The following is a 15,940-nucleotide window of genomic DNA, read 5'->3' as shown; positions in this document are numbered from 1 at the left end:
TCTCCCCCTAGCCCGGCCCTTTGGCCGCCTTGAACCCTGCCTTGTTGGGTGGCAAGCAGTCCCAGAACTGCATGGCTCTGAGGCCCCAGGGAGCCACAGCCATCCCAGCCACTGCCTTTGGAGAGCTGCGCTGCCTTTGAAGCCAACTTTCCCAAGTCAGCACAGCTCTATGGAGGCTGAGGGAGCCACGTGTAGGAGATGTTCGCCGGAGAAGCTGGGTCTGAAAAGAAGAAAGCAAAGGCAGTGAAAAGGGTCCATAAAGGTCGGTGCAGGGAACTGGGAGAGGAGGCAGTTGGTGCTTGCTGGTGCTTGCTGAGGCAGCTGCAGCTTCCTGGGATGTGGTGAGCAGCCTCAGAGCACGCGGTTCTGGTGCTGCTTGCCGCCCCGCAAGGCAGAATGCAAAGTGGCCCAAAGGGCAGAGATGGGAGTGGAGATAGGCAGGTGGGAGTTGAAGTGCCCCTGCAGTCGTAAGAGTGGGCAGTTTCGATCACGTGACCGTGGGGGCACTGCAGCAGCCATAAGTTTGGGCACCAGTCATAAGTCACTTTATTTTAGCATGTTCGTAACTTCGAACAGTCGCTGAACAAGTGGTTAAGTGAGGACTACCTGTATTCAGGTATAAATTCTAATTATTGCTTTAAATATTAGAGGCCGTTCATGTTATTTTGGTTGTGATCTTTAATGGAATTACAGTGTGCTATTGTATTAATCTCTTGATGTTGCATTTTATTATTTTGTACTGTACCTGGTTTTAGACACAGGAAAATTAAAACTACAACTGCTACTACAGTACTACTGTGTCCAGAGTCAGTAGCAGCTGAATATGCTCTGTGTCAGGAAGAAGCATGGAAAGCTTCTCTGCTTGATATAAATTTTAAAAAAGTCATCTGGAAAGGAAATAGTACCTTCTTGTAGTAGTCCTTGATCAGTGGGTAAGACTAAAGCCTATTGTCATTCAGCTTTTCTCTCTAGGCAGCATGGATGTTTGCAAACCATGATTTTTAATGATTAAAAACAACAACTTAATATTGTTCTGTGATACTCTACCTCACGCAATAATATTTGAAGCCAGTTGCAATTTATAATGTTAGTCTTACAACCTTTTTGGGGGAAATGGGGGGTGATGGAAATTTGAAATATAAATAAATAAATACTATTGTAGAATATATCTTGCATAGATACTTTTAACATTGTGTTATCTCTGGGAGTAGCTGAGACTAAAAACATAAACTTACACACATTTGGGCATATGTTTATTATTTTACTCAGGATTATGTTCCACTTCAGTAGCACTCAACTCTAAGTGACATATGCTCCATTTCAGTACAAAGAGTAAAGCAATGCAAATTGTACACATTATACCACCATCCATTCTGTTGCAGTGAGGCACACGCACTCAGCAGCCTAAATGTGTTGCAGAAGGGCCCATATCTAATTCCCCAGGCTTCCTGAAATGGCCAGATCTTGGTGGCCTCCCTAAATCCCAGCAGGGTTGGGGAATGCTGTTCCAGAAAGGGGGGCAGCAATGGAACAGAGCTCCCTTTGTGGCCCTTGAAGATGACATTCCCTCAAAGGAGGGACCCAGAGAGAATCCTCCCTCCCAGATCTTACTGGATGGGCAGATAACTGCTGGAAGTGGGTAATCCAAAAGATATGCAGGTTCTGAGCCATGTAGGCCTTTGGAGATAATAACCAGCAGCTTGAAAGACACCCAGAAACCAACTGGCACCCAGTGCAGCTCTTGAAATTGGTGTTCCCTGAGTGAAGTGAGAAGCGCCTATTATTACTCAAGCTGCTACATTGCAGACCAGCCATAGTTTCCAGGTAGTCTTCAAGGGCATCTCATGTAGAGGATGAGAGTACAAATAAACTGTTTTAATTGAATAACTGAAAAAGTTATCTTGATAATGAATTAGTTTACTTGTTTATCCCAAATTCGTCCCCCATTTTTTTAAAAAGCACATCTTGTTGGTATTTCCTTTTTAGTCTGCATTCTTTCATCAGCATGGTTGTGCCACAAATGATACCAATGCCAAGTATAGCAGTCGTACTGCGCAGCTCTACAGAGACAAGGTTAGATCCCTTGCAGCTCAGGCAACACGGAAATACGGCACTGATGTAAGTAATGTGCATTTTACAGTGCTTGCTGATCTTGTGTTGTTCAGTCATCCTAATATTTATAAAGCTAAAATGAAAAATCTCATGGTATTCACATAGGTTAAAATGCTGCCGTTAATTTGGAAAGGTAAAGCATACTGTATTTTTAGTATGAGTATTAATCTTATCTTTCTGCTTTGCATTTCTGCTTATATAAGCAGTTCATTTGCAAAGATAAAATATACCATGCTATTCTTGTTGTGCGGCAAAGTCCATATGCCTGGTTAGATCCCTACAAATACTTTGCAAAAACTGTTGCATTTGACTGAAATTATTGAGCCTAATTACTAGGGCTATGATCTGGGGAAGAAGTGCAGCTGCTTTAAAGAATTGTAATGGATACACTCCAGAACATCTTTTCTGAATCTGATCCAAAGAGCTTGCTGCCTTACTAATTACAAGCATGGGATCACGTGGCATGTTAACTTCCATCACCAATTTCATCTTGTTCACAGCCAATTTGGCAATGTTGTGTAATGATTGCAGAAAACTGATGGTACAGTTTTTTCCATGTTTAGTTAGGAAACCGATGAAAACTATAATATAAGCCCTAAAATATCACAGTTTAAAACAAATAAAAATCAAAGAAACCTGACAAACTCCCACTTCTGTATGTGTTATTGTTCCATCCGCATTGTAGATTGTAGTCTTCCCCCAAAAAGTTTATGTACACCCTTGGCCATAAGGACTTCCCCACCCAGCACTAAAGGCTGTTAAAAATAGTAATGCCTTGGTGGTTTGGGTCCCAGTGAATTTCAGTCATAAAATATATTCCTCCTTAATCTAAAACTTAACAGAAATTAACAATTCAAACTAAAGAGCCAGCAAAAACCTTAAATTGGAAGCTAATCTTTAAAACATGTGTATCAGCTGCCGACTTAATCTCTGCAGCAGAATGATTGATGCAGACCCAGTAAAAGCCCTGATCTCAGCTGCTTATAGTCGACATTAAAAAAAAAAACAGACTCTGTTGTCTGGATCTGAGAAGACAAACAATCCATTCCAGATATTTTGGACTTTATCAGCACCAGCTGGCAAATAGCCATGGATAAAGAAATTAGATTTTCAAGATTATTTGTCCCTAGTGAAGACTGCCAGAAGTTTAGCAGCCACAGTAAAATGTTGTATCAGTCATTAGAATTTCAATATTTATCCATCCTTTCCAGTAATTGTTGCAAAGCTGTGTTTTGTCTTTACATCAAAGTTTAATCTAAACTTGTATTGCTTTGTATTGCTGCTAATCATGTTTAGAGCATAATGACATGCTTTAGTTCATTTATAATCTCGGGGGAGATAGGCGGTGGTTTAAAAAAAAGAAAGAAAAATAAATGAATGAATAAATAAATATAATGAGATGACCTGCTGTGTATTTTAGTTATGGATAGATGGCTGCGGAGTCCCTCCTTTATCACCTCAAGAGAAAGAAGAAGACTTCTTTGCATCTCACAGCTCTACCCGGGTATAGAATGAATCCAAAGTTTTTGATTTCATGGAATTTTATCTATATGTGGAATGATAGGAGGTGAACTAACATGGACCATCATTAGAGATGTCTTAGTGGCACCTGAAATGTTGTTGGCCCCTGCATCACAATAAAATGCTGAAAGTTGGTTATATCTCCCCACATTCTTCTCCAGATTAAATAAATCAGTGCATCCAGCTGTTCCTCTTAGATTTTTCTTTTCAGGTCCTTTATCATCTTGGATGTGTTCCAATTTGTCATTGTCCTTCCTAAAATGCAGTGCCCCAAACTGAACATAATAATCTAGGTACATACTGATCATTGTAGAGTAAGTAAAAAGGAACAATAAGTACTGCTGTCCAGGGTGGTCCTTCATCCTATACTTATCCCTTTGATTTTTCCTGTCTAAATGTAAGGCTCTGCATTGTCCCTGTTGAAATTCTTTATGCTGATTTCCAGATCCTCCTGAATCTTGACACTCAGATGTATGCTACTCCCACCCAACCCCTTTCTGTCTTTCGCAAGTATAATGATCATGGTTTCTAACCCCTTATCCAAGTCAAACAAACAAACAGACAAACAAATAAATGAGTAATACAAGGCCTAGAACAAAGTCCTGTAGTATGCAACTCAACACCTTCCAACCATTGATGTACATCCGTTAGTTACAATTGTTCAACCATCTCTGTTTTCATCCAGTGGTATGTTCCAATCCACATGTTGTCATCTCTGGTAGCATCTAATGAGAGAATTCATCAGGTGCTTTGCTGAAGTCAAGATATGCTAGGTCCATCACACGGTCATACTACTTGAAAGGAGATGGTAACTTGGCATAATTTATTTTTGACAAATCCATACTAGGTCCAAGCAATGCATTATTTTCTAAATGCTCACAATCTGACTGCTTAATAATTTTTCCCAGAGTTTTACTCAATATTAATGTTGATAGTGTCCTCTTTTTTCCCCTTTTTGAAGATAGAAACTTTTGCATTTCTCCAAGCAATGTACTTCTTCCATGATTTTGCAAGGATCACAGAAAGGGGCTCCAAGATGACATCAGCAAGTTGCTTCAAGATTCTTAGATGTAATTGTCTGTTCCCGGAGACTTAAACTCCTTTATGGTAGCAAGGTGTCCCCTGATAATCTCTTTACTTACCTTGAATTGCCAGTACTCAGGGCCATTTAAGCACAATTATCAAGTAGGAATTATACCCCCTCCTCCACCTGTCGCTGTTATACCATCTTCTCCCAGCATAAGACCTGCCCTTTACTTTTTCTTTCTTTTTTAACTGATACAGCCAAACACACACACCCTTTTGTTGCTTTTTAGCTTCCCTTGCAACCCTAAGTTCCTTTTTGAGCTTTAGCACTTCTAATACTGTTTCTGCAGATACTTGCTACTTGCTGATGCATTTTCGTGGTGCATTTTCTATACATGTCACTTCGAACTTTTAGCTCAATCAGAAATTCCCTGTGCATCCACAGCAGTTTTATACGTTGTCTCCCTTTTTTCCCCTCATTGAATGGTGTGTGATTATATTTCCAGCATCTTATTTTTGGGACATTGCCAACCTTCCTGCATTTTTTTTGACATGAAGATCTCTATCCATAGTCTCTTGCCTCTTTTACAGCCTTCTCAGGAATTTATGGGACCTTGCAGTCTTAGCTGAGTTGGTTTTCCAGGTAGGTGATGCCAACCGAAGCCTCAAGTATTTCTACATCAATGCACCAAGGATGGAAAATAGGGAGAACTAGAGATCCTAACTCAGGAAGACAAATTTGATGGGACTGGCATCACTGAAAGTTAATGGAATGTTATTCATGACAGGCCCGTGGTACGGTAATGCTACAACTTAAAGGAACAGAACCAACAGGAAGGGTGGGTGTTATGTAAAGGAAGACTAGTACTTACACAGAATTGGAGCATAGAAATCCTGTTGAATGTGCTTTGGTTAGGATAGGACAAAAGTGATACCTTTGTAGGACTTTATCATAGACCAGCTGGGCAGACAGTAGATGATAGAAGTCATCTAGTCCTATCCCTTGGTCAGTGCAAGATCAAGTAGAGCATCTCTGATAGATGAGCATCCAGTCTCTGTTGAAAATCTCCAGTGCAGGAAAACTCATGTGGAAATCTGTTCCATTAGCTAACAGTTTGTTCACTCAGGAAGTTCCTCCTGATGTCTTCCTTGTAGTTTTAATCTGTCAGTTCTACCTGGGGAAATAGAGTAGACTGCTATCATATATCCCCTCCCAGATCCTTTAGCAGATTATGAAGCAGCATATTTGTGAGCACTTGAATAAGCATGTTAAAATTAACATGGATTTGTCACAAACAAATTGTGTCACTTTTACCATATCTCCTTCTTCAACAGAATTACTACCTGGGGAATGCAATAGACATAATGCATCTGAACCTCAGCAAAGCCTTTGATGAAGTCTTCATGATATTCTCCTTAGTATAACTGAGTTGTATGAGCTGTATTGTTAGATGCACAATTGGCTGAATGGATTCAGTTGAAAAGTGCTCATTAAGGCTTTACTTCAACTTGGAGGGAAGTATTGAGTAGAATTCTACAAGACTCTATCCTGGGCCCTGTGCTGTTCAACACATTTTATCAATGAAGTGGATGAGGGAGTTGACAGAGTGTTCATCAAGTTTTTAGATGACACGAATTTGGAAAAATGGTTAATACTTAAGATGAAAGAGAAGATTCAAAAAGCTTTAAACAGTCTTGAACAGTGGGTGCATTAATAGAAGCACAGAATCCAGATCACAGAAAGTAATTGTTCCACTCTACTCTGCCCTAGTTACACCCTACTTGGAGTACTGTGACTAGTTCTGAGGATCACATCTTAAAAAAGGCAGTAATAGATGGGAGCAAGTTCATAGGAGAGCTACCAAGAAGGTGAGAGGTTTGGAAACCAAGCTCTATATGTTTAAGCCTTCAAGAGAGACAGTTGAGGGGAGATAAGATAGCAGTCCTCGAATATCTGAATGGTTGTCACACAAAAGAAGGAATGGACTTATTTTCTATTCTCTCATTTTCTAATACAAGACCAGAACTAGTGAGTTAAGACTCCAAGGAAGGAGGTTCAGACTATATGTCGGGGGAACTTCCTGGCTGTATGTTGTACAGGCTGCCAAGATAAAGCAGTGAGTTTTTCTTCACTAGAAATCTTCAAATAGAAGCTGAGTGGTCACCTGCCAGAGATGCTTTAGTGGATTCTGCACTTAACAGAGGCTTGGACTAGATGACTTCTGTGATCCTTTCCAATCCTATTATTCTAATTCTTGGGACACTTTCTGTCTCCTCTTGAATTACTGGCCCAGGAAGCAGCACCCTTCTGTTAACAGACTAGGACTGTTCTAGTCCCTTTCACTTCAGGCAGAAAAATCTCCCTTTGCAAAACCCAGAGAAACCTTTTAATCAATTTCTTTGTGGTGGCAGCTCCTGTTTCTTGTCCAGGGTCCAGAAACAACAGTGTGGAGAGTTTGAAGTCTGTTCTGATGCTTCAGGAAATGAGAGGTCTTCTTGACAGGCTGATTTTTTAAATATATATCACGTTCCTCCATCTCTCCATTCCTTTCACCTGGCTATCTTCTGTCTCCTAGGAAGTTTCTTGATGCCATATTCCCTCTTCAGGGGCTTCCTGTGTCTGATCCAAGAGTACATCATTTTCCCTGATAAGTTGTAGCTTTGCCTCAGGACCTTTTTACCTTATCTTCCATGAGAGCAATCACCTTCACTTATAGCATGTATAAAGTCTGTCTTTGGAAGGAAAGCAAACATGTCACATTCTCTGTGGGTCACAAAAAAAGTTCCTTCTGTCTCCGTGTTCTTCAGATGAACCACAAAAAAAGTGTCTGTCTCACTAAGGTCCTGTTCATTCACTCAGTAAGCTTGCTCACTGGCGAGCTGGCTTCCTTATGTGTCTCATGGACTGAGCTCAAAACTAGGTCAGCAGCAAGCAATGCCCTGTTACACAATGAGCAGTGAACATCACTCAGGGAATAGTTCAGCAGTCCTCACACCTCCCTGGCTCTTCTCTCCTCAGCCTTTCTTCTCAGTGGAATTCCCTGTCGAGCCCGTTTGCTCTGTCTCTTCACTTGCTCAGTGAGCTCCATATAACTGATAAAATGTACATTTTATTATTATTTTAAATCTGTTTAATTGGGATTAGAAGGAATCTTACAAACCATAAATGTGTTTTTGTACAAAAAGCAAACCGATAGTAAAATGTCCCCTGCCCATGGGTGAGAGCCAGGGAGGGGCTTGAATCACAGGGACTGTGTAATTGGAGCCTAAGCAGTCTGGTGAGAGGAGACTGGCTTAAGGCATACAGTAGTATGGTTGGTGGATGGGGGATGAGGAGAAGGGTGTTAGCAGATTGCTAGGAAAGCCTTTGGCCCAGGAGAGATCAGAAAAGTCACACACCAGGCATTTCTATAAAATAATTTTATTTACAGAAAACAAACATATTTAAAGGCTGTTTGCTGAGAGGAGAGATTTCTCTCAGCTGCATATTCTCTGCAAGCCTACACAGAAGGGAAACTGAAACTAAAACAAGTCCAGGCAAGTTCTTCTCCCCCCCCCCCTGCAAAAATTAACATCCGAAAAGAGGACAATTAAATTCAACCTCTTCACCTGGCCAAAATGATTAGTTACCATAGTAACCTTAATCTGTAGTAGAAAACATATTAACAAAGGGGCCCTTGATTAACTAGAGGTGCTGAGTGCCAATATTGCAGAAGCACCTCAGGTATCTAGGAGCCTGGCTGGGAATTGTATGTTGTATGTGAGGTGGGAGGTGTGGGCCTGGGCATGGAGCTTGATAGACAGGGGAGGGGGAAAGGCTCTGGAGGGATGAGGGCAGGCTATAACATCCCAGTAATGACAGGTAGAGGGAGATACAGTGGGAGACAAGGGGCAAGGTTTTTACATGGAAGGGGCCACAGGTGTATCGTTCCTGTGGCACATTCCAGCCCCTCAAACTCACTCCCGGGCCCCATCTGGCAGACTTTCAAGGCCCTGGGCTGTCAGCTTCTGCTACTAAATGCCATGTCGGTTTGTAATAAGGCCACCCTCATCCATGATTTGATCGTGGATGAGAAAGCTGACCTGGCTTGTATTATGGAGACATGGCTGGGAAAGGAAGGGGGAGTTCCCCTTTCTGAGATGTACCCAGCTGGTTTCCAGGTGTGGCACCAGCTGAGACCCCAGGGTAGTGGCGGTGGTCATCCGAGACACTTGGGAGTCATCCAGGGGCGCTGCTCCTCAGATTGCCAGGTGCGAGACCCTGTTTGTTAAGTTGGGCTCTAGGGATCAGCTGGGACTGTTGCTATTGTATCAGCCTGCCTGCTGCGTAGCGACCTCCCTGCCTGAGCTCTTTGACTCTGTAGCTGGGCTGGCAGTGGAGTTCCCCAGGCTTATGGTCTTGGGGAATTTCAACTTGCCTTCCTTGGGGTCAGAGGTAGCTCGGGAGTTCATGGTTACCATGACAGCCATGGGCTTGTCCCAAGTAATCCAGGGCCCGACGCATATTGGTGGTCATTCGCCTGACCTGGTTTTTCTGTCGGAGCAGTGGCAGAGTGCTCTGATATTGGGGGAGGTTTTAGTTTCTCCCCTGTCATGGTCAGACCACTTCCTGGTGAGCCTCCAGTGTTCTGGCATCACCACCCTCCGCAGGGAGGCTGGGCCTGTTAGATCAGCCCACCCCAGGCGACTGATGGACCCAGTAGGGTTTCAAAGGGAGCTTGGGGTTGTTCTGGGAAGTCTGCCGCACAGTCCGACTGAAGCTTTGGTGGCCGCGTGGAATGAGAGAGTGGCCATGGCTTTGGATTGGATTGCGCCTGAGTGGCCTCTCCATGCCCATGGCTCCCCGTGGTTTACAGAGGAGCTGAGGAAGCTTAAGAGGGCTAAGAGATGCCCAGAGCGCCGCTGGTGGAAGGTGGGAAGCGAAGACGATCAAACATGAGCTAGAGCCGCTGTTAGAGCCTACCTACTTGTGGTGGTAAGGACAGCGAAACGTGGTTATTTCTCCACCCTTATTGAATCTGCAGATAGCCGCCCAGGGGCCCTGTTTTGGGTGACCTGGACTCTCCTTGGAGGGAGTGATTTGGGGGTCTACCTTCAGGGCCGTTGTGAGGAATATGCTGAGCATCTGGCAGGTAAAGTCGCTCGCATCCGCTCCTCGTTGGACTCCAGCCTTAAGGCAGGGCCAGTGGAGGCTGCGGGAGCTAAGTCTGACATGGTTATCTGGGGGGAGTTTGATCCGGTTGCACCTGAGGAAGTGGACAGGGCCCTTGCAGCTGCTAGTTTGGCCACTTCTGTATTGGATCCGTGCCCCTCCTGTTTGGTCAAGGCTGCCCAGGAGGAGGCACATGATTGGGTCTGGGCGGTGGTTAATTCCTCTTTGAGAGAGGGCATGGTCCCGCCAACTCTTTAAGGAGGCAGTGGTGCGTCCTCTCCTCAAGAGGCCATTGCTCAACCCCACCAACCTGCATAATTTTCGTCCAGTCTCCAACCTCCCCTTTTTTGGGAAGGTTGTGGAGAGAGTGGTTGCGTGGCAGCTGCAGAGGACCCTGGATGAAGCGGATTATCTGGACCCTTTTCAGTCAGGGTTCAGGCCAGGTTACGGGACTGAGACGGCATTGATTGCACTCTTAGATGACCTCTGGCGGGAGCGGGATGGGGGCAGTGCGACCATCCTTGCTCTTCTTGACCTCTCAGCAACCTTTGATCATGGTATCCTTCTGGACCGGCTTCGGGAGTTGGGGGTTGGCGGCACAGTATTGTGCTGGTTCTCCTCCTTCCTCTGGGGTCAGTTCCAGTCGGTGTTGATAGGGGGGGAGAGGTCCAGCTCACGTCCCCTACTTTGTGGGGTGCCTCAGGGCTCGGTTCTCTCCCCTCTCCTATTTAACATCTACATGAGGCCATTGTGGGAGGTGATCCGACGGTTTGGGGCGAGGTATCATCAATATGCTGACGATACCCAGCTTTATATCTCCACCCCTGGCCGCCTGATTGATGCCGTGGATGTCCTGACCCAGTGCCTGGAGGCTGTAAGGGTCTGGATGGGGTGCAATGGGCTTCAGCTCAACCCAAGCAAGACTGAGTGGCTTTGGGTTTGTGGGCCTTCCAGTGACAAGGTTTTTCCATCATTGGTCTTGGATGGGGTTGCACTGCCCCAGACGGACCCGGTGCGCAATCTGGGGGTCCTCGTAGACTCATGGCTCCTGCTCAAAGAGCAGGTGGCAGCTGTGGCTAGGAGGGCCTTTGCACACCTTTGGGTTGTGCGCCAGTTGCGCCCATTCCTGGACCGGGAGGCTCTATTCACTGTCACTCATGCCCTTGTGACCTCCCGTCTGGATTACTGCAACGCGCTCTACATGGGACTGCCCTTGAAGAGCATTCGGAAGCTTCAGCTGGTGCAGAATGCAGCTGAACGTGTAGTAAGTGGAGTCGGATATTCGACACACGTAACACCACTGCTACGGGAGCTGCATTGGTTGCTGGTGTGCTTCCAGGTGCAATTCAAGGTGCTGGTTGTCACCTTTAAAGCCCTTCATGGCTTGGGACCGGGTTACCTAAGGGACTGCCTTCTCCCAGTTGTTTCTACCCGTCCAATTCGATCTGGTAGATTGGGCATGCTACGGATCCCGTCAGCCAAAGAATGTCAGTTGGGGACTAGAAGGCGTGCCTTTTCAGCTGTAGCGCCTGCCCTCTGGAATATTCTCCCCTCAGAGATCAGGATGTCCCCAACCCTGTTGGCCTTTTGTAAGGCTGTGAAGACCTGATTATGTGCCCAGGTCTGGAGCCCCGAGTGTGGTAATGGTCCCGTTTCTTGGTTTTATTGACATCTTACATTGTTTACTTGGCAGCCATGTATATTTATTTTTATTGTAATTGTTTTAATTGTAATTGTTTTATGGTTTTATGGTTTTTATTGTTGTGAGCCGCCCAGAGTCACTGGTTGAGATGGGCAGCTATAGAAATTGGATGAATGAATGAATGAATAAAAATATTCCACTACCATAACTGCCTGGGACATGAAACTAAAACTTCCTCAATACTCATATCCAATATGATTCTTCAGCTTTCTTTCTAAATGAGATCATGTCAGAATAATAGCTTAATTAAGGTAGATAGATAGATATGCTATGAAAATTAATCTGTACCTAAACTAATTCTGATTAGCTTAATTTTAATTCTAATTCTTTGGACTTCACACTGCTAATAACTTGGTTTTTCTTTTTTGTAGGTAATTGACTGGGAATCATCACAACAGAAAACTATTAATCCACAGCAGAACTCTTCAGAAAATAATTCAGAAAGCAAAGATGGTATAGTTTAGCAACTTTGTTTTTAAAGCGTGTAGCAGAATGTAGCAAAAATATAAAACTCCTAAATCCTGTCAACTTTATGCCCTTAGTTTTTATAAGGTTGTTTGATAAATAGCAGATAGCTTTGTATTGCTTTTTAAAACCTATACAAAAGTACTTACTAGATTATTTTTGCTGCTTTATTGTCACCCATGGCAGTTTTGTCACACATGAAAACTCCTACAAATATGACACTCTGATGAAAAACATACTTTTAAGTTGCCTGTTGTAATTAGTGCAGGTCCAGATAGATTTTCTGCATACCCTAACTGACTTTAATTCAAATAGGTGAGAACAGAAGTTGATTGACTGGGAAAACGGGGAATCAAGGTAACTGTATGTGGGTCAAGGATCTAGAACTGTACTAACAATTAGTCCTTAACATTTATATGTTTATTCTTTTTATATTTCTAGAAGATCCAGAATGTGGACCAAGTGTCGATTACCTTAGTGTATCACCTCAAGCTTCTTTAGGTAAACAGTCCAAAAGATCTCTGAATGTCTAAAGATGTATCAGGTTGGAGAAAACAGTACAAATCTTACATTGTGTTTGCTGACTTGTTAGCAAATTCGTAATAAAAATTATCCCAGCCCTCAACAGCTTACTATTACTAGAATTTGGAAGATGCATTTGAGTCAGATTTGCACATCATTGCTATATTACTGAGACATGTTTTAGAATAGAAGTTTTTCAACAATTTGTGTTTCTTCCAATAACATCTGGCATACTTATTTATTTAATTTATTTAATTTATTGTTCACATTTATATGGCCGCTCATCTCATACAAGGTGACTCTGAGCAGCATACAACAATGTATGCATAATTGAAGCTGCGTTTCTTTGAGGATATGGTGATTAGCACCATATAATAGAGCCACAATTCTGGATATACTCTCAGCATTTTTGCAATTCAGCCAGAAATACCTTTCTATTTAAAGTAGTCTGGATCTTCATTCCTGATGCTTGTTTTTCAGTTGACATGGTGCGTCCATGTTTAAACTATATCAGTATACAAGGGGAAAATTTAAATGAATGAACAAATCAAAACCTCCATTATTCTAGGAGACCAGAGATTTGCTAACTTGTCACAGATATGTTCCTGTAACATGGAGGAACTTAAATTGTTTCTTCCATAATTCTCAAATGGTACAACTCCCAGACATCGGAACCATATGCTTTTGGGGGTGGGGGGTTGAGGGGAAATTTGGTAGATTGGCTCTTAGGATCAATATAGCTGCAGTCTTGTATAAATGCAATTGTTTGTTTAGTTAGTGATATGTATTTTTTATGTCTTATTTTAGCCAACTTGGAGAATGTAAATACTTCAGGCACTGCACCTAACAAAGGTGACTGGATGTTTTAGTTATCCTGTTTTGCTGCTTCAATTTCCACATGCTTCTGTGGAATAGAGCATTATGTTAATTTCCTTAGCTTGCATTATCAGTTCCAGCAAATATATCCACATGCTTCTAATTTCTTTTTCAATTTTCTCTTGCTTCCAAAACTTTATTCCTGTTTTTATTGAAGTAACCAAAGAGCGGTGAGATTTTATTTGGTAGCCCAGTATGTAACATGTTACGTTTTGGGGTGGCTTTCAACCAGTTTGCATGCAGTTGTCTAGATAGAGATCTAGCAACAGATGATGAATGTTATCTGTCTTACTGTGTTAATATCTATTTATTACATTTTCTGGACAGTTTATTACTTCTAGGCTATTCAGGTTACTGGCCTTTGACCTTAAGAAAAAGTTCTATTCTATTCTGTTATATGGGGATACACTTTTCTCCTGTCCCTGAAGGAGGTTATTACAATCCGGAAATGTCACCATAATTTTAAGAGTTTATACACATAATGAAGCACTAGACCTTCAGCGCCTTTTGATTTTTCCCTTCAGCAGTCTAGATACAGAATCTGATTTTTAAGACAGATCCATTTGTAGATTTACTGTGTCAGCAAAGGTGGTTGTGGATAACATTGATATTTAAATCTTGTACATCTGAATACATTTTTTAAAAAGAGCCATGTAACAGAACTGGGTTTACTTGGTAAGAAATGGCATAATTTCTTCTACGTTTATTTTGGCAATAAATGCATATAATACTAAATCTTTCTGCCACTACCTCAGTTCTGATACTGAGGTTGTCTTCTCTTTTGTCAGCTGTTTTCTGATAGAGTTGCATTTTAGACATGGGAAGTATTATGCTCTGGCTTTCATTTGTTTGAAGGACTATTCATAAACAATTAAAATTGTATTAGGCAATAACATTGCAGGAACAGATAATAATAAGGGGTCTAAGTCGATCCTGTTAAGAGGTTCAGAATTCCATGATTGTTTACAGAATGACTGCCTGGTTTTTTTACAAGGGTGACAAGGGTCTTCTCTTTTCTATGTACTAATTATCTCCTTTTCTTTTCCTTCCTCCTTCTTTTCTTTTTATCAACTGCCTCACTCCTCTCTCTTTCTCAGTTCTCTTAGCTTTTCCCCCCACTTCCTCATATGAAAGGAGCTGGTTACTCTGTAGTTGCAATTGATTGTTTTCATCCCCAACTGTTCTGTTATCATTTCTACTTGTTCTGTCCAAGTGCAGTAAAATAGTGATCAGCCACAAATGCAGATCTGGTAAAAATACTTCATTCTTATATTTGCTAAATACATGCATTGTTTGAGGTAATACTAATATATCATGTACCCTTTAGTCTAGCCATAAGGCCATGATCAATAAAATTTCTTTTGAAAAACAGGATGTATCTATTTTGGCCTGCAGTTATATAAAAATTAATACAGAGGTTTTCCCCTGCCCTCGCTGCCATATGGCACAGGAATTATTTATAAAGGCCAAGATATCCAGATCAAGCTCAATGCCTGGTGACTGCATCTGTGTAGTTTTCTTGGCAAGGCTACTGACTCATTTTGCTATGACCTCCTTCCAAATTTTTTGTGTGTTTGTTTGAGATGGGGGTTCCCAGTCTCATCCATCGTTCTGGGCTTTCTTGGTGTCTGGCCACCACCTCTTGGCTTCTGAAATCAGCCAGGGCTGGCCGGGCATTGCCATCTGTTGAAGCACAACAATGCCCACTCCCCAAAGTTTATGACATTAAGCCATCTCAGCCTTGTGAAGATAAACTGTAGGGGTGCTAAAGATTTACCTTCCTGAAGGAAAGGCTGCTGAGGCAGATCTCTTAATTCTGAAAAATTGCTCTATTTTTCTTCAATGTGTCAGTTGGTAAACTGTTGTAGAACTTCAGTGTACTTAATTTACTTATATACAAATATTCAGTTACTTTATTCAACTTAGAATGTCATTTTACTTTTCCTCAAGGGAAATTGAGGCATTCTGGAGAAACATATTTCCCTTTTTATGTTAAATTCTTTTCTTAAGAAATACAGAACTTTGGAAGTGCATTGATTGATTTATAAGCAGGTGCCTAGCATTCCCTTTCTCCAGGGCTGATTGTATTTTATGTTCTTTGGGGGGGAAAATGAAGATATATCTTGAAATGCTAAACAGATTCCCTGAATTGTTGTCACTATGATACTGCTCTCCCTCCCCTCTTTTGTGGGTTTGATTCTAATGATGTTTCTTACAGTTATTTCTAAATGTCAAAAACAAATTCCATACTATATTGTATTACTTTCCCTAATGCTTTAAGTTAAATGGGGAATTATGGTGTTTTATGTTTTTACAGATATTACAGTTAATGCTAATTTAATCATGCTATGATGTATATAATTCATAGGATGTGTATTGTTCTTACAGAAGTCAGTTGTGTGATGAAGAAGAAACCAAATCAAGTGAAAAAGGGAGTACGTATTTAGCCTGTTATTTTCAAGTCTCTCTTTTAATGGGCTGCTCAAGAGATTCATGTTCTTCTTCATATAGTTGCTGAAAGTTATTATATAAAGAGTTGTATAGTTCTGAAGTACTGTGATCAA

The 15,940-nt window shown here is 42.0% G+C and overlaps 1 protein-coding gene across 2 annotated transcripts in view; it reads left to right on the top strand.

Annotated features, from left to right (window-relative positions):
* ARFGAP3 (ADP ribosylation factor GTPase activating protein 3) overlaps positions 1-15,940 on the top strand; it is a 48,428-nt gene that overhangs the window by 14,836 nt on the left and 17,652 nt on the right. The window contains exons 4-9 of one of the 2 annotated variants that reach the window (XM_063308252.1): positions 1,987-2,118; positions 3,533-3,616; positions 11,885-11,966; positions 12,420-12,479; positions 13,308-13,352; positions 15,765-15,811. In XM_063308252.1, the coding sequence (XP_063164322.1) occupies positions 1,987-2,118; positions 3,533-3,616; positions 11,885-11,966; positions 12,420-12,479; positions 13,308-13,352; positions 15,765-15,811 (450 nt within the window). The remainder of the gene's footprint in view (positions 1-1,986; positions 2,119-3,532; positions 3,617-11,884; positions 11,967-12,419; positions 12,480-13,307; positions 13,353-15,764; positions 15,812-15,940) is intronic. The other variant, XM_063308253.1, reaches the window with a different exon arrangement.

Source organism: Candoia aspera, chromosome 7 (assembly GCF_035149785.1).
Source record: "Candoia aspera isolate rCanAsp1 chromosome 7, rCanAsp1.hap2, whole genome shotgun sequence".
NCBI classification, from domain to species: Eukaryota; Metazoa; Chordata; class Lepidosauria; order Squamata; family Boidae; genus Candoia; species Candoia aspera.
Note: the sequence above shows the minus strand (reverse complement) of the source record. Positions and strands in the feature narration are given on the sequence as shown.